Genomic DNA, 26,906 nt, shown 5'->3' with positions numbered 1-26,906 from the left:
GCGTCTCAGAGCAGAGCGTCTCAGAGCAGAGCGTCTCAGAGCAGAGCGGAGCGTCTCAGAGCGGAGCAGTCTCAGAGCAGAACGTCTCAGAGAAGAGCAGTCTCAGAGCAGAGCGTCTCAGAGCAGAGCAGTCTCAGAGCGGAGCGTCTCAAAGCGGAGCGTCTCAGAGCGGAGCGTCTCAGAGCAGAGCAGTCTCAAACCAGAGCGTCTCAGAGCAGAGCAGTCTCAGAGCAGAGCGTCTCAGAGCAGAGCGTCTCAGAGCAGAGCGTCTCAGAGCATAGCAGTCTCAGAGCAGAGCGTCTCAGAGCGGAGCAGTCTCAGAGCAGAGCGTCTCAGAGCAGAGAAGTCTCAGAGCAGAGCGTCTCAGAGCAGAGCAGTCTCAGAGCAGAGCGTCTCAGAGCAGAGCGTCTCAGAGCAGAGCGTCTCAGAGCAGAGCAGTCTCAGAGCAGAGCGTCTCAGAGCAGAGCGGAGCGTATCAGAGCGGAGCAGTCTCAGAGCAGAGCGTCTCAGAGCAGAGCAGTCTCAGAGCGGAGCGTCTCAAAGCGGAGCGTCTCAGAGCGGAGCAGTCTCAGAGCGGAGCGGCTCAGAGCAGAGCGTCTCAGAGCGGAGCAGTCTCAGAGCGGAGCAGTCTCAGAGCAGAGCGTCTCAGAGCAGAGCGTCTCAGAGCAGAGCGTCTCAGAGCAGAGCAGTCTCAGAGCAGAGCGTCTCAGAGCGGAGCAGTCTCAGAGCAGAGCGTCTCAGAGCAGAGCGTCTCAGAGCAGAGCGTCTCAGAGCAGAGCAGTCTCAGAGCAGAGCGTCTCAGAGAAGAGCGTCTCAGAGCAGAGCGTCTCAGAGCAGAGCGTCGCAGAGCAGTCTCAGAGCAGAGCAGTCTCAGAGCAGAGCGTCTCAGAGCAGAGCAGTCTCAGAGCAGAGCGTCTCAGAGCGGAGCAGTCTCAGAGCAGAGCGTCTCAGAGCAGAGCAGTCTCAGAGCAGAGGGTCTCAGAGCAGAGCGTCTCAGAGCAGATTAGTCTCAGAGCAGAGTGTCTCGGAGCAGAGCAGTCTCAGAGCAGAGCGTCTCAGAGCAGAGCGTCTCAGAGCAGAGCGTCTCAGAGCAGAGCAGTCTCAGAGCAGAGCGTCTCAGAGCAGAGCAGTCTCAGAGCAGAGCGTCTCAGAGCAGAGCGTCTCAGAGCAGAGCGTCTCAGAGCAGAGCAGTCTCAGAGCAGAGCGTCTCAGAGCAGAGCGTCTCAGAGCAGAGCAGTCTCAGAGCAGAGCATCTCAGAGCAGAGCAGTCTCAGAGCAGAGCGTCTCAGAGCAGAGCAGTCTCAGAGCAGAGCGTCTCAGAGCGGAGCAGTCTCAGAGCAGAGCGTCTCAGAGCAGAGCAGTCTCAGAGCAGAGCGTCTCAGAGCAGAGCGTCTCAGAGCAGAGCGTCTCAGAGCAGAGGCGTCTCAGAGCGGAGCGTCTCAGAGCGGAGCGTCTCAGAGCGGAGCAGTCTCAGAGCAGAGCAGTCTCAGAGCAGAGCGTCTCAGAGCAGAGCAGTCTCAGAGCAGAGCGGAGCGTCTCAGAGCGGAGCAGTCTCGGAGCAGAGCGTCTCGGAGCAGAGCGTCTCAGAGCAGAGCAGTCTCAGAGCAGAGCGGAGCGTCTCAGAGCGGAGCAGTCTCAGAGCAGAGCGTCTCAGAGCAGAGCGTCTCAGAGCAGAGCGGAGCGTCTCAGAGCAGAGCGTCTCAGAGCAGAGCGTCTCAGAGCGGAGCAGTCTCAGATCAGAGCAGTCTCAGAGCAGAGCAGTCTCAGAGCAGAGCGGAGCGTCTCAGAGCGGAGCAGTCTCAGAGCAGAACGGAGCGTCTCAGAGCGGAGCAGTGTGTGTGTGTGTGTGTGTGTGTGTGTGTGTGTGTGTGTGTGTGTGTGTGTGTGTGTGTGTGTGTGGGTGGGTGGGTGGGTGGGTGGGTGGGTGTGTGTGTGTGTGTGTGTGTGTGTGTGTGTGTTTCCCCCATTTCATGCCATTTACATTATTCTTGGAATAATTAATTGACTTCATACAAATGACCCATTCACATCAACACCTTATCTGCATATAGCCTATCACCTGCAGTCCAGGGCCATAGATACTGTTAAGGCTCAATGATAGCCTAACAAGACGGGGGCCAGCAAGCCCCCCCCCCCCCAGAACCATTAAGTTGTTTTGTAGAGACTGTTTTGTAGAGACAGTATTTAAAACTTTAACCAAGCCTAAAACAGAATAGAGTTAAAGTGAAGCCTAAAACAGAATAGAGTTAGAGTGAGTACAAAAGTAACAAATTCCTCAATATTGTACTTAATTCCTCAATATTGTACTTAAGCACAAATGTCTTCCTCAATAATAATTTGTGGAGTCAAATTCCTCAATATTGTACTTAAGCATAAATGTCTTCCTCAATACAAATTTGTGGAGTGAGTTGTCCTCTGCTGTGGAGGGAGTTGGCCAAATTTGTGGAGTGAGTTGGGCTCTGCTGTGGAGGGAGATGTCTGGAGTTAGTTGGGCTCGATTTGGAGTGAGTTGGTTTTGGAGTGAGTTGGGCTGTTACCCCAGCACACACTCATCAAACAGAGTAGGCACTGATTACTCACTCACACAGGGTGTGATTTTTGAGAGAAGTTTTTTGAGAAAAGGTTAAAGCACTATATTGTGATAGTAATCATTTCTATAGAGTGTTTGTTCAGTAACAGGGGTCTCCCTCCCTGTCTCTCCAGCTCTTTAATAAACAGAAAATACATTTTCAGGTAGATGTCAAGATTTCAACCAATCAGGAGCAAGTACCCATTTATCAGCTTCATTTTTATAGTGCTCCAGTTCCAATTTCTCTGCTCACATCTTTGTGTCATTTCACTTTAATCTTTAATTCTAATTTCACTTTAATCTGTATCCTGACTGAGTTCTCTCTCCTGATTGGATAAAATTGGTATCCTGACCTGAAAACGTTCTGGTTTATTGAAGAGCTGGAGAGACATGGAGACTGTCTGATACTGATCAAACACTCTATATACCAATGAGTACTGAGTATCAGAATCTAGAGCTATATAACACTTATTTTAACCAAACAATATGGAATCTATTTTTTTGTTGCTTGTCAACAACATCTCAAAGTTGTAAAAATGTGCAAAAATAACCGATATAGAAAATGTACATGGATAGCCTGCCATAAATGGAATTTCATTCCAGTCTTGTTTTAATTCAGCTTGAAGCAATGCTTCCATAAATTGTCCTGTTTATCCTTCATCAAAAAACTATTACTTAACATCGCCATCGTCAATAACTGGCTCAAGGCCGTTAGTTCCAGGATGTGAAGTAGGTATGGTCTACTGCAGAACACATTTTACATGGTGTACACACCCACACATTTCTCTGGCCCGCTTAAGGTTGGTTTAATTAATCAAAAAGGTTATTATTTCATTTGAAGAATGGAATCCTCAAGGTCGGCACAGAACCGCTGGCAGTGATGTTCCATTTACTGCATTGGACAAACTGCATTGGGACGCCTACGCAAATAAGATTTTTTAGGAATGCAAGTGTAATGTTTGATCTGCATTGTGTGGAATAATGATGACCTGAACACTTCTCTCTTCGTTGACGGTTTATTCTGGTGAACACAATATAAACTCTGGTCAGTCACTTTTCAGGCAAAACACACATTCCCTCAGCACATCTTGGCAGAGCTTATGTAATAATTGCCCTTACTTGGGGAGCAAGTGGAAACCAATAAAACTCTGTTACACACGGCAACGGTTTGTGCGGTGTGTGGCATCAGACCAGAGTTTTGGTCAGTCCATATAAGGTGTTGTAGGCCTTTAAGATGTCGACTTCATCAGAGTAAAGGCAGAGTAAAGAGGGAGGCAGAGACAAGAGACACAGTGAGAAGGATAGAAAGAGAGAGAGTTGACTTGATTCATTGACTATTAAAATTTTAACATGTCTGAGGAGCGATCAGAGCGGTCCGATGGGACGATAGTGAAGATGGAGATGGACTACAGTTCAACTGTAGACCAGAGGCTCCCTGAATGCGAGACAATGGCTAAAGAGGGCCGCCTGCAAGAGGCTGTCGAAAGCTTGCTGTCACTGGAGAAACAAACCAGGACAGCATCAGACTTGATGTCCACCACCAGAATTCTGGTAGCAGTAGTCCAAATGTGTTATGAAGCTAAAGACTGGGATGGTCTCAATGAAAACATCATGCTGCTCTCCAAACGGAGGAGCCAACTCAAACAGGCTGTTGCTAAAATGGTGCAAGAATGTTGCAAGTATGTGGATGCAGTGACTGACATCACCATCAAGCTGAGACTCATTGATACTCTACGTACAGTGACTGCTGGCAAGATCTATGTAGAGATTGAAAGGGCCAGGCTGACAAAAACCCTAGCTACTATCAAGGAGCAGAATGGAGATGTCAAAGAAGCAGCTGCCATCCTCCAAGAGCTGCAGGTGGAGACATATGGCTCCATGGAAAAGAAAGAGAAGGTGGAGTTTATCTTGGAACAGATGCGGCTGTGCATTGCTGTGAAGGACTATATCCGTACCCAAATCATCAGCAAGAAGATCAACACCAAGTTCTTCCAGGAGGATGGCAGTGAAGAGATGAAGATGAAGTACTACAACCTGATGATTCAGGTGGACCAGCACGAGGGATCCTATCTGTCCATCTGCAAACATTACCTGGCCATCTATAACACTCCTTGCATCTTAGAGGACAACTCCAAGTGGCAACATGCCCTGAAGAGTGTCGTGCTGTACGTGATCCTTGCTCCTTATGACAATGAGCAGTCAGACCTCGTGCACAGAATCAACAGAGACAAGAAATTAGAAGAGATTCCTAAATACAAGGACCTCCTGAAGCAGTTCACCACTATGGAGTTGATGCACTGGACGTCGCTAGTGGAGAACTATGGCAAGGAGCTGAGGGAAGGCTCTCCCGACAGCCATGCCACAGATGTCTTCTCCCACTCTGAGGAGGGTGAGAAAAGGTGGAAAGACCTGAAACACAGAGTGGTACAGCACAACATCAGAATAATGGCCAAATATTACATTAGGATCACAATGAGGAGAATGGCTGGACTTCTTGACCTCTCTGTTGATGAACTGGAGGAGTTCCTCTCCAACCTGGTCGTAAACAAGACCATTTACGCCAAGGTGGACCGACTGGCTGGCATCATCAACTTCCAGAGGCCCAAAGACCCCAACAACCTGCTCAATGATTGGTCCCACAATCTTAACTGCCTCATGACACTGGTCAACAAGACCACACATCTCATTGCCAAGGAGGAGATGATCCATAACCTGCAGTAAAAAAAAAAGGGAACCAGGAGACCTGGTACTGCCAGACCCCTAGTGGTTGAAATCTGAATGGCCGGACTTCGCATGACGTGTGTGCAGAGGAAAAGAGGAATTCGATTCCGACATCCCCATATATGGACGAAAGAGGGACAAAAGATGGACCGACATTTATCCCCATATATGGACGAAATAGGGACCAAGCCTCATGTAGGCCGACCCTCTGGGTCTGGCAAAAAGGGAGGGAAAAAAAGAAAAGAAAAAGATGGATATAATGGCATGGCTTTCCTGTGGATATCTGATGTCATCCATATGATGTCATCCATATGGAGGTACGGCAGGACGTTGGATCTGATATTATGAATAGGCCTATAAAAACATGTGGAAAAATATTCAAAGGGGGGGGGGGGGACAGCTGAAGCAAGCACTAGCATGCATTTGACAAGACAAACTTTTTTTTTATACCATGGCTCCTCGGAGGGTGGGCCATCTAGAAAAGGGACTTTTGCAATCTTGCAAATCACTGGACCCGATCAGCATCATATTTCCTGTGCACACAGCCACTAGGTCAAGGAAGTATCTCCCCAAATGTCTGCTCTCCGAGACACTCGCAAGAGGAATCAACAAGAAATACACCCCTCCAAACAAAAACAACCCTAAGCAAATTCTTTAAAAGTGTTTGTGACCTCTTTGTCTTCTGTCTTAAATGTGACAGTGCAGAGGACAGCCAGTCTATGGCTCAGGGTGTTGGCTTCTCGCAGGATTTTGTGATTAAATTGCACCTCTCCTGCTTCCACTGCTTTGGCATATTTGAGAATGACCTTCACCTGCTGTGAAGGTATCTCGATCGGAATATGTTGTGTTTTCCTGTGTGACAGGCCATCATGTGAGTTGTGTAGTTGATGCAGATTCTCTCTGCCTCCTTCCTCTGTGGCGTGTACATTAGGTGAGCTCAGCTAACAAAATAGTGGCCTTGCCTTTTATTATGTTGATACTACTCATACTGTAAACATATACAGGAAGATAAGTGTTGAGCTTGAGAAAAAGAGGGCTCTCAGTAATCTCTCACACCTGCATGTGAATGTGGGTGTCTGAATGGTCGGTGGGACCCCAGTTGAATATCATCCCAGGAACTTGGTGTAGTATTGTCAACGTGTGCCCAGTCATCTAGTGTAGGACAGCAACTCAAAGAGTTCATCAGCTCAATATTTCTACACCACTCTCCTGCTTCCCAATAAGGGCTCCAATCTGCATTGGCCACCCCTCTTGAGAGAACAGATGTGGTGTGATATGTTGAAGATTATGTGAGGGTACAAGGCCACAGATATGACCCCTGAGGCCATAACGGTGGGGCAAGCTGCCCCGTCCACCTCAATCCTTCCCCCATTGCTTGTCGTCATCTACACAGCATTACCAGTCAATCAATTTGAGTAACATCATTGTGTATTCTATGTAATGGTGAAAGTACCCGTTGCCAGAGACCTTAGTGCTGTACCCATAATTCAGAGTATCTGGAGGCCAGTCTATGACGTTAGTCATCTATGACGCACAACTTGGGAGAGTTTTGGGATCTCCATGTATGGGCACATGTTTCAACCAATCTGAGACGCTGATTGAAAGACACACAGACGACAGACTGATTACTGCATTTATAGATATAAAAGGTACGTATATAAGAAGATATTAAGATATATGATGCAGTTTCAACCATTTAACACCTTTTACTACATGATTTTCTGATTTCTGTCGTCTGTCTCCAACGCTGGTGTAGATGGCCTATGACACACAGGGAAACACATGGGGATAATAAAGTCAGTTTCTGTTGGTCTGCTAGAGCGTGGGTGGATGTAAAGTGCTACAGTTACAAAAGGGGGTGAAGTCAGACATTGGGGTGGAGAGGGTGGTGGTGTTGTGGGCGAGGAAGCCTGTGGAGGGAAGGAAAGTATAATATAATAATCTCGTCCAAGTTGTTCCTTTTACCCTACAACCCCACCCCCTCCCAAACACATCCTCATTTCACATCCCACAGGGCCTAGTTAGGAGGTTCTTACAGTACCTCACAATTCCTTTGGATTTCTTAAAGCTTAGTTCAGACCAAAGATTTGCCACAAGCCGAGTTGAAACTTGCAACCCACTTACAACAGAATTCCCCAAACTGTGGTTTCCAACACTATAAAACTGAATTGTCCACATTCAGGCGATAAACATAGGTTATCGTTTCCTGCTTCCCCATAAGGCCGGACTCACACATTCGCAAGCGGCAACGTGCCGGGTACACTGGGGGAGATTGGGGGACACGGGGCTCCAGTCACCTGCATCGACCATCCCTCCTGAGAGAGCGGATGCGTATCCAGTGGTCTGACATGTTGAGCGTGACGAGAGGGGACAAGGTAAGTAGTTAAAGTACCAGTTGTCAGAGTACTTATTAGTACAGTAGCCATTACTCAGAAAGTACCTGGAGGCCAGTCTATGTCATCGGTCATCTACGCACCAACCTGGGAGAGTTTGGCTAATCTCCATATATGGGCATGTGTTTCAACCAATCCATGAAGCTGACTGAGAGACCCACAGACGACACACAGACAGAAGATTCCTGCATTCATAGATATATATAGGTATATAAGAAGCTAGCAGATAGATGGCAGTTTCACATGACAAGCAACTTTTAAAGAATCAATCTCTCCTGATAATTAGTTTGTTAACACTGGTGGGATGGCCTCTGATACAAAGAGAAACACGTGGGGACGATCAAGTCAGGTCACTCTGGTCTACTACAAGAGCATGGATGTTTCCAACACTATAAAACTGGATAGTTGCATCAACCTTCTTCCTAGATGCACAACCTCCAGGCCAGCAGAACGAGCACGAGTCCATACAGGCTATGGGATATAAACAGCCATTACGTCTTTTCCTAAGGACTACATGGATTAATGATCCATTTGGGACTTCAGTGTTCCGATAGGCAATTATTTAAATATTCTGAAAGGCAATTGCAGTCGGATATGGGACAATAACAACAGATACCACCACACAACATGAGCTTCACCATTCAGCATCTCCAATGGCCTTGGAGAAGACATAGTCTCTCCCATTCAGATTCATGATTCCATCCTTAAGTTGGAATTTCCATTTGTTCTTAGTTCTGTGGATCTTGTCGTACTGGCACACCACTACATACTCTGTGTCAAACTGATCTTGGTCCTCGTCACTCAAGTCATCCTCACTGTTCAGCGGTGGCTCCTCCTCCTCCGCTTGTCCGTGCTCGCCGTCCTTGCCCTCCTCGCCTCTATCCTTTCCCTCCTCTTCATCATCTTCGTCTTCATCATCATCTTCCTCCTCATCATCCTCGTCCTCTTCTGAGGATGTGTTGTTGCCCGCTCCGTCCAACTGTAGAAACACGGGTGGTGACTGTTGCCGGGGCTGCTGGTGCTGTTGAGGCTGCTGAGCCTGCAGGGGCTGTTGAGGTTGCAGGTGAGGTTGCAGGTGAGGCTGCTGAGCCTGCTGGTGCTGTTGAGGTTGCAGGTGCTGCTGAGCCTGCAGGGCTTGTGGCTGCCTTGGGGCCTGTGGTGCAGCTGCACTTGGGCCCTGTTGAATCTGCTGGACCTGAGCTGCTGCATGTCCAGGCATCACCTGTGCATTGCTAACCTGGACCCCTGCCCTGTTTCCAGGGGCGAAGACGATCTGCTGTGGCTGACCCATGACCCTTGTCTGCTGGGGAAGAACGTGCTGCATGACAGGGGCCTGCGCGCCACCAGGATGCATCTGCTGCTGAAGCATGATCTGCTGCGGGGGCTGCTGGATGATGTACTGAGCCCCGTTGGGCCCACGTATCACCTGCATGAGCTGGCCTTGGTTGGAGATGAGCTGTTGGTATGGAGTCCCTCCATACCAAAAGCCCATAACCGGGGGAGCAGCTTGGGCCTGCGCTGGCTGTGCATACTGCTGGTGGTGGATCTGCTGTTGATGCTGTTGCTGAGCGGCCTGCATGGCTGCAGCCTGCTGCATTTCATTATGGAAGCCCTCCACAGCCTTGGACTGCATTAGTTTGTTCTCCCAGAGCGTTTTCAGTTCTTTCAACACCTGTTCGTCCACTCCGTCGTTCAAGAAAATCTTATGAACCTCACTGATGACATCCTCAATCACAGCCATATACAGTTTAGGCACTTGGTTCGAGCTCGCCATTATTGTGCGTAGTGTGAAACTGCACGGAAATAGGCGAGACTTAAAGCCAAAGGATGATTTACTTGCAAAAGATAATTACCAATCAAATCAAACTGATTTATTCACAATCTCATGCTCCACCTTTCCAGCGCTAATTACAGGTCGTTTTTCTCCTTTATATAAGCAGCTGTGTGGTCTGGGGGGTGCTATATATACTTTTGATCATTAGTGACGTGCTGTTACGTAACCAGCCATGCCCTTTATGGAGGTACATGGCGATCCCTCTATAGACTAGACTGCATCACCACCCCCTAGCCATAGCAGAAATATTTATTTCATATACATAAACTTATAGTATCTATCTATATATATACAATTTGAATCCTGCGCCATGTCGGTTGTCCGTATGCGACGCCAGTGTGACGGTGTGACGTAATCTGACATCACGATGACAACGCCAGTGTGACGTAATCTCACGACAGCATGACATCACATGACATCACATCCTACCTATAAATTCTAGGATGCCGTCAGATCGCACCAGTTCGACGGCTTCCATAGTGATAAATAGTAATAATCTATACAAGGAACTCTCTCCACCACAAGAACTCTCTCCACCACAATGACGACAACTTCACCAAAGCCACAACGGCTGGAGATACAACGCCAGACATGGCGCACTGCAAAGTGAATGACGCGTCACGCTAGACGTTCGGGCCGCTATGCGGCCCGAACTTCTAGTATATATATACAATTTGAATCCTGCGCCATGTCGGTTGTCAGTATGTACGTATGTAGCCAGTGTGACGTAATCTGACATCACGATGACATCACGATGAGACGGTCGTCCCGAATATGGACACAAACAGCATGACATCACGCATGACATCACATCCTACCTATAAATTCTAGGATGCCGTCAGATCGCACCACTTCGACGGCTTCCATAGTGGGTTTTGGTCATTGGAGAGGTGATGCACGTCACCTCTTTCTGAAGTGGGTACTTTCAAAGCCTGCCGTGGATTTAGGAGAGCACAAAACTCTCTCTCACACTGTGAGGTGCCTGTAAGGTGGCACTGCAAAGTGAACGACGCGTCCCGCTAGACGTTCGGGCTGCGTAGCGGCCCGAACTTCTAGTCTTTTGACAATATCTGATTTTGTCAAGCCTGTCTTTCTGCAAATGTCTTGCGCCAATGAAGTAACTACTGTCTACTGAATTGATTTTCTCGTCGTCTCGTCAGAAATAAAACATAATGGAACTGCCTACTGGAAGTTAATGCCGGTCGAATTGGAGTGTGTGTGTGTGTGTGTGTGTGTGTGTGTGTGTGTGTGTGTGTGTGTGTGTGTGTGTGTGTGTGTGTGTGTGTGTGTGTGTGTGTGTGTGTGTGTGTGTGTGTGTGTGTGTGTGTGTGCGTGCGTGCATAAATTGGTGTTGTTATGTGCAATTCATGTTTGTTTTGGGTTATGTCAGATCAGACCTCTGAAAGTCTATATAACTGTGTTGACAGAGACTGACCAGACAGAGTTTTCTGAATCCAGAAGTTATCAGTGGATGTAGCATTTTCCACTGGCGCTTACATGGATAGATTCACTTCCCATTAATATTAAATACATAGCAATATATATCTGAAAGGATGGATCCTGCTCTGCTGAGGGAGAGAGAGCTGTTCAAGAAGAAAGCTTTGTCCACTCCATCTGTCATTGACTCACACAAGTCCAAAGTTGACAAGGAGGGTTTCTCAAGATCCAAATACAATGCTCATTCAAGTGGTTCCTCTGGGTCCAAGCACTATGCTCATTCAAGTAATGGCATTTTCCATCTGAAGTCTGTCTGCCTGGCCACGATTGACCAGTACATGAAGACAAGGCATCAGAGAGGGCAAACACACTTCTTAACCCTCGAGGAAATCCTGGATGAGACCAAACTGCAGGACATTGCCATGAACCAGAAACAATGTCTCAGTGAGTACTTGGTCAAGAATCCAAAGATTGACGTGCAGGATGGAAAGTTTGCATATAAGCCTAAGTACAAGTTGAAGAACAAGAAGTCTCTGCTGCGGCTGCTGGAAAAACATGACCAGCTGGGCCTGGGTGGAGTCTTCCTGGATGATGTGGAGGAGGGGCTGCCCAATTCAATCAGTGTCTTTAAGGCTCTGGAGGATCAGATCATCTTTGTGACCAGACCAGACAAGAAGAAGGTCCTATTCTACAATGACAAACACAGCCAGTTTGTGGTGGATGAGGAATTCCAGAAGCTGTGGAGGAGTGTTCCAGTCGATTCCCTGGATGATGAGAAGATTGAGGAGTACCTCAAGATAAAGGGCTTCTCCATGGAGGAAAAGGGACGAAGTAAAGTGTTTCCAGGGCAGAAAAGGAAGAAGGCGAGTAGCCAAAAGAAGAGGCGCTTCAATACCCACAATGACCATTTAGCTGGAGTGCTGGAGGACTACTCAGAGGAAGAAATACAGAAAGGATTGATGCGGAAGCTGTAGTCATAGAGACATAACTTGAGAGAGAAGTGTACCCTAATATGGAGATGACTTACATCATAGTATCTCCAGTTAATTGTCATGGAGACCAGTCCATGACACAAGAATGGCCTCCAAGTACTTGGGGCCCATCTAGAGACTGACCTCAATTAACTAGATGTACTACTATGATGATCTTTACTATAAGCAGGGCTGACAACATTGGACAGTCGAACAGGAGATTGGTTGGGGCGTGGCTAGCGGGGGTCTGAGGTCCTGGGTCCTCCCCCCGATTTTTTTTAACAGAGTAGATGTCATTTCCTGTAATAAGCAATGTAAGACCCATCTTTAATAATAACCATTCATTACTTAAAAGTTAATATCTCTGTATGATGGCATGCACTGACCACACCCCCGAACCGGGGGGTCCGGGGGTCCTCCCCCATAATCTTTTTAACGTAGTAGATGTAATTTCATGTGTTCTGGTGAATTTTGGGAGTTTGATACCAAATTAGATTAGATTTTTCATGTTTTAAAATTCAGTATTTAACATAAAATTTACAGTGGAAGTCAATGGCCGTCAGATCAGACTGTAACCTTCCTAAACATAAACTCATACTTCATAGATAACTGACGCCATAGACGGCCACATTGTAACAATCGGCCCTTTGCTTAGAAAGGGAAATTATTAACTAAAGGAAATCAACAGGATCGGTAGGTTTAAACTGAATTACTTTATGTAATTTTAAGCCACAGAATAATAATCAACAGGGCAAACAGTAAATAAATAATACACTGGCTTGAAATAGACTGTCCCTGTCTCTTTCCCTATTACACAACAAATAAATAAACAAGTCAACAAACAATAATTATTTCAAAAGCCCCTCCCACCCCAAACAATTCCCAAAGTACTTTGATCCCTCAAAACACAAGTTCACACTTAAACAATAAACAAAGAGTCAGAACGCCACCACGGAGGGTCGCTTACTCGTTTTACGAGACAATAATAAACAGTCCCGCGTTAAGTTTCGAGGCGGCCACTTCCGTCCGCGGTCCCGAGATTGTCTATTAGCTCCTTAGATTCCAAACGACTCGTAACCGTTCTTCCGCACTGACGGTCCAACTATTAAGACTCGGGGTACCCCTTAAACTGTAATCCACCGGAACAGAACATGGATTTGTCTCACCCGCGGCACCGTAAGAATCCTCTCCGCGACCGGCGGTTCATTCACTAATCCAGCTGACGATTCCCCACGGCACTGCAACGATACGGTCCGTTCTCCACAGGGCTCGCCCGTTCCTAATACTTGGCTGCAGCTCAAACTTAAGTTAAAACTTTGTCTTTAACAGTAAGGCTGGCGCCTAGGAGATCTCCTCTTGATTCCACCCGTTCCCACCGGTACACAGGTTTGTTTGTTCGATCCCTCCCCCCTGTGCTGCACCCTCTATTAGTAACGTCGGGTGGCACAAATCATTCAATCATCCCCTGATCAGACCCATTACCCTCCAGTGAATAGGAAGTGTCCATTTATCTCACAGTGTACAACATGTTACATATCAAACCAGATACAATAACGTGCATAAGTAAATCAGATGTTACATATCACTCGTATAAAATAACACCCATAGATCAAGCAGATAAATATAATAATATAATGTGCATTTGTCACAGTCCCCCCCCCCAAGCTGGAAGCTGATTTTCAAGTCCTCCCAACGGAGGGTTTGAGGTTGACCACATTTAAAATGTATCCACTTTTTAACACTTTCCACTTCACTCAGTATTTTTCAGGGCCTATCTGACTCATCCTATAGCTGGACCTGACCATTTCGGGGGCACTAGCTTTGACGAGTTTGCATCAGATGGTTTTGAAAGTGGGTGCGTTCTCGCCCAGACCAAATCACCCGGCTTGAACTGGCCATGTTTCTGCCGGACCTCATAATATTTGGCTTGTCTAGCCTGAGAGACACCCACCCTTTGTGTAATTTCTTTGACCCTGGCCCACTCGTTGTAGTTGTCAATGGTGACCAGCAGCACGGTGTTCCTCTTATCCCTTCTCGAGAACGGCCCCGTCGGGTCGATCCCCAGGGACTCTCCTGCCCGGTCTACCCGGGTGGGCTGCAGTAGGGCGGACGCCTTACCATTTTCTGGCTTGCATTTCTGACACCAGTGGCACCTCTTCACGTACTCCCACACGTCTCTGCGGACTGTCGACCACCAGGCCACCTCAAGGATTCGAAGGAGTCTTTAGCCGACCTGGATGACCACCCGTGGGGCGATCATGGAAATACTCCAGGACACAGTGGACCCGGCTGTTGGGCACCACCACCTGATATTTCCGTCCACCGTCTTTGGAAGGCTGCCTTCGATACAAGATTCCTTGGATTTCCTCATAGCCAATGCGGTCTGTCCACTGGTCGGACTGGTGTATCTCTTCCCGTAGAGCTCGGACCTCGGGATCTGCCCTTTGAGCCCTGGCTAGGCTCGCAAGGGTTAACCCCGATGGCCACTTCTGGTACAGGCCTCCCACCTCCGGTGGGACGCTTCGGGCTCGGGATCCGAGAGTGACACCCTCACCGCCCCTCGATGGTAACCCCGGTACAGCCTCACACATCTGCGCCGACGACAGGTTGGGCGGTGGCTGTGAGGCGCTTTGTCGGTTGATCTTCTTCCAGCAGTTGCTGGAGGGCAGGCCATGGGAGGAAATAGTGGGTGGCCCCTGAGCTGTACGGGTGGGCTGACTGTAGGGAGTACTGGTGGGACGACCTTGAGGAGTACCTGTTCCCTTGGAACGACTGTCCGGCTTAGGTGGAGTTTGGGACCTTAGGTGTGACGTACAGATTTTTTCCAACTGCGCCACCTCACTGTTCCACTTCTCATCCCTCCTCATAAAACATTTAACCATTTCTTGCTGGAGTTGTTCAACGGAGGTTCTGATGAGAGTCTCCATCTCTGCCATTGTCCGATCTACGTACCCCCGTAGGATCTCCTCCCTGTTAATAGCACTCTCCATTGCTTCTACAAAGTCACCCCGCCCCCGCTGCACTTCCTTCTCGCAGGCTTGCAGCTTGTCCTTAAGTACAGCCAATTGTCGCTGTACCTTGACATTAGGGCCCTCACTTCCCTCCAAGTCGCCTGCCGCCTCTACTACCTGTCTTGCTTTTCCCCCCTTTTGTTCCATTGTGATTTTCCTTTTTTCCCGTTTTCACTCAGATGTTTTTTTTACAGTGTATTATTCTATTTTACCCTTTTACAACAACTATTAAATTGTGGCTCTCGCAGTTACTTTTTAAACCTCGATCCCCGTACGGGCCACCACATGTAACAATCGGCCCTTTGCTTAGAAAGGGAAATTATTAACTAAAGGAAATCAACAGGATCGGTAGGTTTAAACTGAATTACTTTATGTAATTTTAAGCCACAAAATAATAATCAACAGGGCAAACAGTAAATAAATAATACACTGCCTTGAAATAGACTGTCCCTGTCTCTTTCCCTATTACACAACAAATAAATAAACAAGTCAACAAACAATAATTATTTCAAAAGCCCCTCCCACCCCAAACAATTCCCAAAGTACTTTGATCCCTCAAAACACAAGTTCACACTTAAACAATAAACAAAGAGTCAGAACGCCACCACGGAGGGTCGCTTACTCGTTTTACGAGACAGTAATAAACAGTCCCGCGTTAAGTTTCGAGACGGCCACTTCCGTCCGCGGTCCCGAGATTGTCTATTAGCTCCTTAGATTCCAAACGACTCGTAACCGTTCTTCCGCACTGACGGTCCAACTATTAAGACTCGGGGTACCCCTTAAACTGTAATCCACCGGAACAGAACATGGATTTGTCTCACCCGCGGCACCGTAAGAATCCTCTCCGCGACCGGCGGTTCATTCACTAATCCAGCTGACGATTCCCCACGGCACTGCAACGATACGGTCCGTTCTCCACAGGGCTCGCCCGTTCCTAATACTTGGCTGCAGCTCAAACTTAAGTTAAAACTTTGTCTTTAACAGTAAGGTAAGGCTGGCGCCTAGGAGATCTCCTCTTGATTCCACCCGTTCCCACCGGTACACAGGTTTGTTTGTTTGTTCGATCCCTCCCCCCTGTGCTGCACCCTCTATTAGTAACGTCGGGTGGCACAAATCATTCAATCATCCCCTGATCAGACCCATTACCCTCCAGTGAATAGGAAGTGTCCATTTATCTCACAGTGTACAACATATCAAACCAGATACAATAACGTGCATAAGTAAATCAGATGTTACATATCACTCGTATAAAATAACACCCATAGATCAAGCAGATAAATATAATAATATAATGTGCATTTGTCACAACATGACATGAAGTCGGAGATCCATATTGGAAGCCACGCCACTATTAGACCCACTCTATGTTGTTGCTGTTCTTTAATATTCACAAGGTTCTATTCTATAAAGTTGGTCTGTGGACATGCAGGACGTATACTGTATCTGGACAACTATGCCCAAATATGGACATTAGATTAGATTTATTGGTCCCCGTGGGGAAATTCGTCTTCACTGACTGTACATTACATAAAGGACAATTTCACATCACACAAGACGGTTACCCAACAGGCAACAAGACAACTGGTGTTAATAGGACAGATTTTTTTTTCAGCGGGGCCTTTTATTCAGGACCTCGATGGCTGCAGGAACCAGGCTTTTCATAAAGCGGGCCCTGTTAAATGAGAGTGTTCTGTACCTGTGCCCTGAGGGGAGGAGATAATGCCCGACATCACAGACACAGGATCGTTAAGGGCCATTCACACAAAGCATAGAACTACTGTAGTAGGCCTACTGTAGTTCTCACGGTGGGGAACTGAATCCAGGTCTCAGCACTAAGCTGAAACAGAGACAGACTTGCCCTACGCCTCGCTTACGTCACCCTGTCCTTATGTGCATGCAGCCAGCACTTTGCTTGCATCTCTGGCAGCGCTGGTGCTCAGCATTTAGTGGTCAGTCAGGAATAGCATTATTAGTCTATAATACCTCATGTTAGCCAAAAAAGAAAGATAACTATCGAGGACACTATATTGTCAAAGTGCTTCTTTTATATGGGGTAGCTGACCCCTTTGGTGACGTCATCAATACAGTGTCAGCGGATAATATCTCCATATTTAGTCGATCGGTTGAGACACTAGCATAACATTGATGAGGATTAAAGTAGAGTGGTCGAGTCCTGCTCTGCAGAGAATTGAGTATTATTGCGTGCTACAGCTTTATTGGTACAGTCGAACAGTCAAACATCGAACAAAGCCTGGCCAATCCGTGAAGCCGATGGATGGGGTTGGCCAATCAGAGAAGTTGATCTCAGTCATTTTAGATTTCTTTGGCTATTCAAAAATAGCAGATATACAAGCTTGTAGATCAGCTATTTTTGAAAAATCGTGAAGATGAGTGCAAATCTTTGAATATGTATTTTTTAAAGCGAACATTTGTAAAATATTTTGTTCCAGGGACCTCCAGAAGCAAATATTTTAGTTACAAATGTTTGCTTTAAAAATATGTAGCCTATTCAAAAATGTGTACAAATGTTCAAGATCTTTCAAAAATAGCAGATCTACAAGCTCTAGTGCCACGCTATGAGCTTGTAGATCTACTATTTTTGAATAGCTAAAGTATACAATAATGGTTATAGCTCAACAGACAACAGGAAGCTATATGGGGTAGATGTAGATTGACAGTATAGGGGAGACATACAGTAGGAAAGATGAGAGGGAGACAATGTAGGAGAGACAGATAGTAGGAAAGCTGTGAGGACAGACATTAGGAAAGCTGAGAGGGAGACAGTGTCGGAGAGACTTGGAAGGAAAGTGTGTTGCCGCCACACTTGAACGCAACCCTAGTGAACAGAACACAACAGTTTGAAATTAAATATCTTTATTGAACCACACGTGGAGTTGAATCTCACATTCAAAGTAACAGTTGGAACTGTGGTATAGAAAAGGCAAGACATAGCATGATAACCACAGCTTGTTTTGGGGTTTTCTGCTTATGAAATCACCTGCTTTTGGCTCATTCATATTGCTGTGGTCAGTTGATAAAAAAATTACATTTTGTACCTCTCCTAAAGCACAGTTCAATAATGAAGACCTGATATGGTCAATATGCATTCACTAACGTATTGCTATGTTTATGACAATTTTTGACACTATCAATGGCCAGCTCTTAAAGAAGTAGTTCACCCAAGTATAGCATTCCTTTACAGTGAATGAATGAAGAATCCAAAATATAAGAAAATACTTGAATTGAATGAAGTAAAACGGAGGCCAAGATTAACAACGACAAAATATCAAAACTCTGTTTATAAACTCCATAACCAGTGGACTGGACAGTACAATTGTGAGGTATTTTTAGCGGTGCCAACCGCTCTACACTTGACTTTGTCCGTATGTCCGTCCGTCCGTCCGTCCGTCCGGATGAGCACGGGATGAGCACGGCAAAGAAGCAACACATACAAACACACGCACACACACACACACACACACACACACCGACTTGGAGATTGCCTATGCCATCTCTCCTCTCATTGGCCACACGTGCCACTGGTTGTCCGTCCGTCCGTCCGTCCGTCCGTCCGGATGAGCACGGGATGAGCACGGCAAAGAAGCAACACATACAAACACACGCACACACACACACACGGACTTGGAGATTGCCTATGCCATCTCTCCTCTCATTGGCCACACGTGCCACTGGTTATCAAAGAGCGGTCCAGGGACCCCCAGTGTATGAGCACGGGATGAGCACGGGATTTTTAACAGCTATAACTCCAGTTTCCAGCATGCCACCAAGTCCAAATTCAGTATGTGGACTTAGACCACCAATAGGGACGAGCATGCATTGCTGACGCCCGCCCCCCTCTGTCCAGGGACCCCCAGCGTATGTTATGTCCGTCCGCCCGTATGAGTACGGGATGAGCACGGGATTTCAACCAGCTATAACTCCAGTTTCCAGCATGCCACCAAGTCCAAATTTGGTATGTGGCCTTAGACCACCAATAGGGACGAGCATGAATTGCTGAAGCCCCGCCCCCTCTGTCTTCCCATTGGCTGGCCTTTAAACAGCCATAACTGAAGTTCTCAGCATGCTACAGAGTACAAATTTTGCACATGGACTAAAACCACCAATAGGGACGAACTGTAATTACTTAAGCCCCGCCCCCTCTGTCTTCCCATTGGCTGGCCTTTAAACAGCCATCACTCAAGTTCGCAGCATGCTACGGAGTACAAATTTTGCACATGGACTAAAACCACCAATAGGGACGAACTGTAATTACTTGCGCCCCGCCCCCTCTGTCTGCCCATTGGCTGGGCTTTAAACAGCCATTAGTCCAGTTTGCAGCATGCTACCAAGTACAAATTTGGTAAGTGGACTCAGACCACCAATAGGGACGAACTGAAATGAGTTAAGCCCCGCCCCAAAGGCACCGCTTCCTTCACACAGGGTGTGTTTTTTACTTTACTGGAGTATTTCCAAATGTCAGTACTTTTACCTCTACTCTACTATACTTACTAGTTACTTTGTAGATTTTTATTATTATTTCAAAACATACATTAATCACTTCAGCCCTATATACATATCGGCCATTTGAAAATAGCCGATCTACAAGCTCACAATGCGTCGAGCTTGTAGATCTGCTATTTTCAAAAGATTTTTATACATTGTATACATTTGAAAACTTGTGGAATGGGACATTCTGCATAATGAGTACTTTCTACTTTTGGTACTTTTTAGTTTTGCTGTTGATCTTGGTCTCTGTTTTACTTCAATTCATCAAGTATTTTCTTTTTCTTTTTTAACTCTTCATTCAGCGTAAAGGAATGCTATACAAACAAAAAATCTCTTTGAATTCAAGACATCGGAGGGCGAGTAAACAATAGAAATAAAGTCATTTTTGGGGTTCACTACTCCTTTAATGTGGAACTCCTTAGACACAGAAAAGTCTGTCCTATACTCATTCCTCTTGGTTATCATAATACTGCATTTGTTCTGGCTTTATCCATGAACAATTATATCCACCCACACTATTCGGTGTGTGTGTGTGTGTGTGTGTGTGTGTGTGTGTGTGTGTGTGTGTGTGTGTGTGTGTGTGTGTGTGTGTGTGTGTGTGTGTGTCTGCGTGTGCGTGTGCGTGTGTGTCTGTGTCTGTGTCTGCGTGTGCGTGTGCGTGTGTGTGTGTGTGTGTGTGCGCGGCAGAGGAATATGGTGAAAGTATTCATTACACTGTAAGTAAAATGTGGAACCAGGTGCCAGTGAACACTGAATTGGTCTCAGCTGAAGAGACCCTAAGGCCTATTTTACATTTGTTCTCACAACTGTGTCGCTTCACAAAATTAGCTAATTTGAAATTTGTGCTATTTTCATCAATCAACATGGTCGTGCGGCAAAGTATAAATAAGGTTTGACACAGACACAGGCTGCTTGAACAGCAGCTGTCTGGACTGTACTGTATGTACAGTAGAGGATGAAAACATCAACAATAGCACTGATTTATGGAAAAAAAATGCAAAAGCGTCAAAATGGAGTTAGCTGGTTTCTGCCCGACAGCAACGATATACAATAGCAAACTTTGTGTGGTATTTGTGGCATAACATCACTGAAACATTTTCTGTTTATTGTATATCCACCATTTAGTAACAAAAATAATATTGAATGAAAGCTAATGTTTTAGGATTTGTGCCATGCAGTCATATCATGAACAAGTCGAACTGAGATTGTTGTATGTTGTTTTACGTTACATAACTCATGACGTATGGTGTATTCATCGTTCCACCTCTATCATATCCTGCCAGCTCTTTTGGGATGAGGTACTTTATCATATACAATTATGGCTTATACAGACGGGATGAGGGAGGACGGGGGAGATGGAGAGAAAGGGGAGGAGAGGATGGGGAGGTGTTGAGAAGGGAGGAAAAAATACAAATTCTCAAGAAGAACTCACTTTCCAATTTCCTCTTTTTACAAGGATGACCTGAAGAAGATCCACAGCGGATCGCAACATTGTCAACGTTTTGCGAATAAACACGTCTTTCTACCATAGTTTTGGTCTAACTCTTTTATGTTAACTCTTTTATGTTAAGCCTTTTATGTTAAGTCTAACTCTTTTAAGTTAAGCCTTTTTAGCCCAGCACCCACAGTCAATGTATGTACAGTATAGTTAAGTTTCCATCGAAATGTTGTGGTACTGATTGATTTAGCTCATAAATAGCCATATGATATAAGCAGGATCATGCACAGTCACTATTGGAAAATAAACCTCTTCAAAGCAAAGCAGGACCGACACGAACAGTCATGAACCGCACGCTCCCCAAGCTGATTAAAACAAACCATGAAGTATTGCAAAATAATATTTCAGTTAAGTCTGACGGGGCGGGGGGGGGGGGGGGTTGTTGGACTCCCACGTCTGTGACTTATCATAACTCTCCTGAATGTGGGACATCCTATTTACAGCCCTGTGTAAACACTCCTATCTCCCTCCATTAATGACAGCAAATTGGCCTTTTAAAGGAAAGCAGAGCACTTTGTTTATAATTGGCTGCCTTTTTGTTACCCTTGGCAACGGTTCTAGTTATCGTGTGGCTGAAGGAAAGGGGGGGTTAAGGAGGGGAAGAAGTAATCAGATTTTTTTACTCAAGCAAAAGTAGCAATACCACAACAAGTGTAATGATAATCTAAATCTGCAAAGTATCTTGTAGCCAAAGCTGTCAAAGAGTAGTGGAGTAAAACGTACAAAATGTGCCTCTGAGATGTAGTGGAGTAGAAGTATAAAGTATAAAAACATTTGAAATACTCCCGTAAAGTAGAAGTACCTAAAAATGTACTGAAGTAACAGTACTTCAGTAAATGTACTTAGTTACTTTCCACCACTGGAGGGGGCCTACACTGCACTGCAGAAACTCGACCTCATGTCGTCGCTGTCGGGTGGAAACCTTGTATGTCCAAAACCGCTCCTTTTTTATTATTCTAAAAACGTTTTAAAATAGTGAAAATAACCGATCTACAAGCTCACAACACGTCACACGTGACACGTTGTGAGCTTGTAGATCTGCTGTTTTCACAACTTCTGTGGGACACTCTTGTACGGTGAAGTAGGGCATTCATTAACAACAACAAAAAACATTAAAAGTTGAAATATGGAGCTACAAGGTTTTTGCCCGACAGCGATAATATACTGAGAGACTATGTTTATCACGTCTTCATTCCAAATGTTTCCCTTAGAGTTTCACTGTAGTGGGTTACATAACTCCATCTTCTACTGTAAGCTTACACTGGCATACACACTGTGTTTTTCTTCTGCATAGCAGCCTTCCTAGCTGAGAGGCTAAAGTTCCTATAAAAGGCAATAAAAATGCCCTTTGTTCGCGGAGAAGATTGCAGGAGGAGATTTTCACGGTGGTAGAAAGCAGATATTTTAGCCTCTGAAATCCTCTAGCAGCTTTAGTCGTATCCTGTCTGTGCGTGGTCATAGGCTACTTGATGAAGGCGCTAGATCAGTGGTTCTTAAACTTTCTGGTTCCCCCAAGCACCTCCAAATGGAACCAAAGGGACTCATAAGGGTCCATTTGGTTCCATTTGTACACTCTCACAGTTACAGACCTGTAAGGATCCATTTGGAACCGCCTCAAGGAACCCTGAGCAGGATTCTGTGCCATGCAGAATACAGTACACTATGCATCTACAGTCATCTGGTAACCAAGGAAAAACAGCTGGAATTAAGAGGAGCCAATTATCCCCTACTGTTGTCTTAAATGCTATTGCATTAATTTAATTTACACATTTGACTTAAACAGCATCTTATACCTGTGTGTATGGTGAATGTTGTGTAGGTGTGTATGGTGTATGTTGTGGTGATTTGTCATGTGTTTGTATTGGGAACCATGTCTGCAAATGGAATTTCCTCTATGGAGCAATAAAGTTTTGATTTGAAAAGCATTCATTATAGTGGAAGGCTAAGGAGTGGCTAAAACAGAGTGTTATTTCATTTGTTGTTATGGGATGATTAGGAAGACTTTAACTGAAATACAGGTTGTTGACAGTGTTCTATTTTTAGAACTTTAGTTTTATATGTTTCCTTGTTGGATGTGTTTTTTGCAATTTTGACCACTTTGGGATCTATCTACATCTTTAACATGTGTTGCAAAATGTATTCAATAAATGTTGGACATTTGCACCAAAAGTCACATGGCAGGATATAGAACACACATACACAAAGAGCAATAAAGGTGCACCTTAATTAAACAAACAAACAAACAAAAAAACATTCACAATGTGAATCAATTTCAATGGAAAACAAACCAGCAACAACCAAGCTACGAAGTGACTTTCCTTCTCTTTTGCTGTGCTCCACCAGACTAGATATATAAATGAACTTTGGTTTATCCTCAAAACCTAAACTGTTGGTGTTGGCCTGTATTTATAAAAACCTGTAAAAAAAACTCTCTTTGCATTGCTAGTGTCTTTTTTCCATTATGTTCAATGGAAACAACAGATTGCTGTATCTTGCCAAGAGAGCTGAGAGCTTAGCATATTTAAAACATTCAGAGATGTTAAAAAACCTTTTAACCAAAGCAGCATTGCACTTCAAAGGGGTTTTAACAGCTGCACAGCAACAGTGGGATATGTTGCAGTTGTTGAGCACTGCTAGCTTTAAAACAAAGACCCGGTGCACACAAAACGCCTAAAGAGTAACAATTTATACTTTGTTATACAATGGTGTCGCTCGCTGAAAATAACAAACTTGAAAATCCTATTTTTGGTGAGCGACGGCATTGTATGACAAAGTATACGTAACCACATATCATGAATTGCTTTTTTTTTTTTGTATCGACGTTGTCTGACGCACTGTTGTCTTGTCCAGTTCTTTGAGTGTTGAATGTTTAATGGACCACAATGGTCTGCTGTACTTTTACAAATGTGTCAATAAAAAAATAAAAGATGTCAACAATTCAAAAATAGCTAAAATAGCACATCTATAAGCTATTTTCTGCATTTTTGAAATAGGACTTAAGTGGTTAATAGTGCTTCTCTGGGAACACACGTTAAGTCATGAGAGAAAAACAACTTTGCTGTGATTTAAAAAGGCACAACTGGTTCTGGAATATCCCTCTTGTTGAAGCTTCAGAACGCAGGCCATGGCTCTTTGGCAGGATAGCACTTTGCAGCAAAACGGCTGCATGGGAAGGCATGGAGACCTCGTGGTCGTCTTTGGTACATTGATGAGCTATTGTACTCACAACCCACACCTGGAGTGACTTATAAAGATTCAGGCATTACAATAATTATAGAAAAACAACAATATAAAATTCCTGCAGTAGTACAAATCTGTGTGGAGGACACATCACAAAATGCTGGACGATCGGTTAGAATACGAAGGACAAAGGTCTCTGCTCAGTTCCTGTTCTATATCCTGTTGTCAAACTGTTCATCAGTTCTCATCACGTCAGCATTCTCTCAAGGCCAGAAATGATACAAGACCGACGTGACGTCATACTGTACATTATGCCATTAGTTCCTGTTAACCTTTTGTTTACAATGTCAACTAATGGGGGAAAAAGGTCAGTGGTTCACATTCTCTGGTCCCGTCGTTTTGTTTGTTTGTCACTTCTATAAACCAGACATCGCTATGAACACATGGACTTAGTGAAAGTCCCATAATACCATTCATCCCTCTCTCTCTCTCTCTCTCTCTATCTCTCTCTCTTTCTCTCTCTCTCTCTCTCTCTTCATTTGTTCCTTCCTGTTGCCACCATTCCCTCTCTCACTCCGTTGCTTGTGTTCCTTCGTAAAGGTCCAGGGAGAGTAGTAAGGTAGAGTGGTGACATCATGAGCCTGACCCTCCTTCAGGGTGGGATGGGGGGATGGGGGGGGGGGTCAATCACATGTTTTCATAGAGCAGCATTCCGCTGAAGATGGTGAGGGGTTCCACAGAGTGTGCCAGCTTGCCCATGACCAGGTCGATGCACACGGTGTCTCTGGCCTGCAGCGGCAGGATGATGTTGAACACGGCCAGCGAGCCGGGCGTGATCTTCTCCTCGGCCACGGGCTTGTTCTCCAGGCCCTCAGGCTGGTAGCCTCCGGAGTCCACCCGGGCCATGCCATAGTTGGATTTGGACAGGACCGCCTCGATCTTCTCGTTCTTGTGGCCCGTCAGGATGGCGCTGAAGAAGTAACGGCCGTCCACGGGAGCAGTGAACACACCTGAGGAAACGCAGAGTTAGCGCTTAGGGCTGACAGTACAGTTGTGGAGTGGGTGATGTCTGATTTGACCCATTAAAACCGGGAACGCATCTCTGTCATTTTAGATTTCTTTGGCTATTTAAAAATAGCAGATCTACAAGCTCATAGCGCGGTACCAAGTGCCGCGCTATGAGCTTGTAGATGTGCTATTTTGGAAAAATCTCGAAAATGTGTGCAAATCTTTGAATATATCTTTTTTAAAGCGAACATTTGTAACTCAAATAATTGCTTCTGCAGGTCCCTGGAGGAATATATTTTACAAATGTTCACTTAAAAAATATCTATTCAACGATTTGCACAAATATCCACGATTTTTCAAAAAATGCAGATCTACAAGCTCGTACCATGAGCTTGAATATCTGCTATTTTTGAATAGCCAAAGTATAAAATAATGGTTATAGCTAAAATCTAAAATGACTCAGATGCGTTCCCGGATTGAATGGGTTAAGCAGTCAAGTGGCCTGAGTCAAACTAATTGCTTAATTATAATGTAGTAGAGCTTTTCCTTCGTCCTACAGTACCTGTCCTTGGGTCATAGAAGTCTCCCTCATTGACAAAGACCTTGTCAAAGACGATGGTGGCAGCTTTCTCCATGGGGATGGTGAGAGCAGCCGAGAATGACAGCTTGGGCACGTGAGCGTCAGCACCAGGCAGACCTGAGCAGGACACACAGGCTTTGTTCAGACAGCAAACAAATACAATTTTCTGCAGTTCTCAAATGTGATGTTTAGGACTGACTGTCCATACTGTTATATTCAATGGATCAGATCAGTTAAGTGTATTCAGACAATCGTCTACCTACAGTATCTGCTTTGGTTGCTGTGGCAACGTCATATCGACACAGGCGTGATTAATGCTTAATTTATACTCGATCCGTCGTACAACAGTGTTGCTCACTGAAGCTCACAACACATCGTGATATGACACTTGTGAGCATGTAGAGCAGATTTTTTTTGCCGTACAACAAAGTATAAATCAGGCTTCAGTGAGTGTGCAGACTGAGACACATCTTTAGAAATCAGATTTGAATCTCATTTCAAACCACCTGGGACTGTGGTTCAAATCTGTCCATGTGTTTTCTGCTGTTCAGACTAGGCTGCCAGTCTGAACATACAGTACAGTAGCCAGGGAGCCTGCATTCAGAGAGCATCAGGCCAGGCCAGTTGCAATAATGCATCATAAATATAATTACTTGATGTCAAACAGATTTAGTCGTGCCTTTAAACAATGCATAAATAATACTGAAAAACAAAGACCTACCTCGTTCACCTTTGGGACCTAAAAAAAAAGTAATAAGTTACTATTTAAGTTATGCACTGGAACACAGTACACTTCTGTACATTGGTGGCTGTGGTATTTTCCATCCATCCATCCATCCATCCATCCATGTCCATTCAATAGAATGGGGTGCACTTGACCAGTGGTGGGAAGTAACTAAGTACATTTACTTAAGTAATGTACTTAAGTACTTAATACTTTTACTTCTACTCCACTACATCTCAGAGGTAAATATTGTACTTTTACTCCACTCCAATTATTTGAAAACTTTTTTTTATTATTACAAAACATACATTAACCACTTAAACCCTATACATTTCAACCATTTGAAAATAGCCGATCTACAAGCTCAAAATGCGTCGCATCGCGACGCATTTTGAGCTTGTAGATCGCCATTTCAGACATTTCAGAGACATTTCAGATTTGAGACATTTCAGATTTCTATTTTAAAGTAAAACA

General features: G+C 45.1%; 4 protein-coding genes across 4 annotated transcripts in view; 2 read left to right on the top strand and 2 right to left on the bottom strand.

Annotated features, from left to right (window-relative positions):
- Positions 1-3,919: 3,919 nt before the first annotated feature.
- Positions 3,920-5,290, top strand: LOC311046176 (26S proteasome non-ATPase regulatory subunit 12-like; the record flags this gene model as incomplete). Its single annotated transcript, XM_084058350.1, has 1 exon — positions 3,920-5,290. One exon carries the CDS (start codon positions 3,920-3,922, stop codon positions 5,288-5,290), a length of 1,371 nt encoding a protein of 456 aa, XP_083914476.1.
- Positions 5,291-8,317: 3,027 nt separating this feature from the next.
- LOC311043850 (transcription initiation factor IIA subunit 1-like) lies at positions 8,318-9,457 on the bottom strand (the record flags this gene model as incomplete). The annotated part of the gene is made up of 1 exon (XM_084055227.1): positions 8,318-9,457. The coding sequence occupies one exon, from the start codon at positions 9,455-9,457 to the stop codon at positions 8,318-8,320; it is 1,140 nt and encodes a 379-aa protein (XP_083911353.1).
- Positions 9,458-11,070: 1,613 nt separating this feature from the next.
- On the top strand, positions 11,071-11,928 carry LOC311043844 (general transcription factor IIE subunit 2-like; the record flags this gene model as incomplete). Its single annotated transcript, XM_084055214.1, has 1 exon — positions 11,071-11,928. The coding sequence occupies one exon, from the start codon at positions 11,071-11,073 to the stop codon at positions 11,926-11,928; it is 858 nt and encodes a 285-aa protein (XP_083911340.1).
- A 5,865-nt stretch (positions 11,929-17,793) lies between these two features.
- Positions 17,794-26,906, bottom strand: part of LOC311043834 (EMILIN-1-A-like) — a 73,191-nt gene continuing 64,078 nt past the window's right edge. The window contains exons 13-15 of the mRNA XM_084055206.1: positions 26,430-26,447; positions 25,691-25,825; positions 17,794-25,130 (exon numbers count right to left, since the gene is read on the bottom strand). Of these exons, the coding sequence (XP_083911332.1) occupies positions 24,808-25,130; positions 25,691-25,825; positions 26,430-26,447 (476 nt within the window). The 3' untranslated portion in view covers positions 17,794-24,807. The remainder of the gene's footprint in view (positions 25,131-25,690; positions 25,826-26,429; positions 26,448-26,906) is intronic.

The sequence above is a fragment of the Gymnoscopelus microlampas genome, assembly GCF_963454915.1.
Source record: "Gymnoscopelus microlampas genome assembly, chromosome: 1".
Classification (NCBI taxonomy): domain Eukaryota; kingdom Metazoa; phylum Chordata; class Actinopteri; order Myctophiformes; family Myctophidae; genus Gymnoscopelus; species Gymnoscopelus microlampas.
This window is presented reverse-complemented; position numbering and strand designations above follow the sequence as displayed.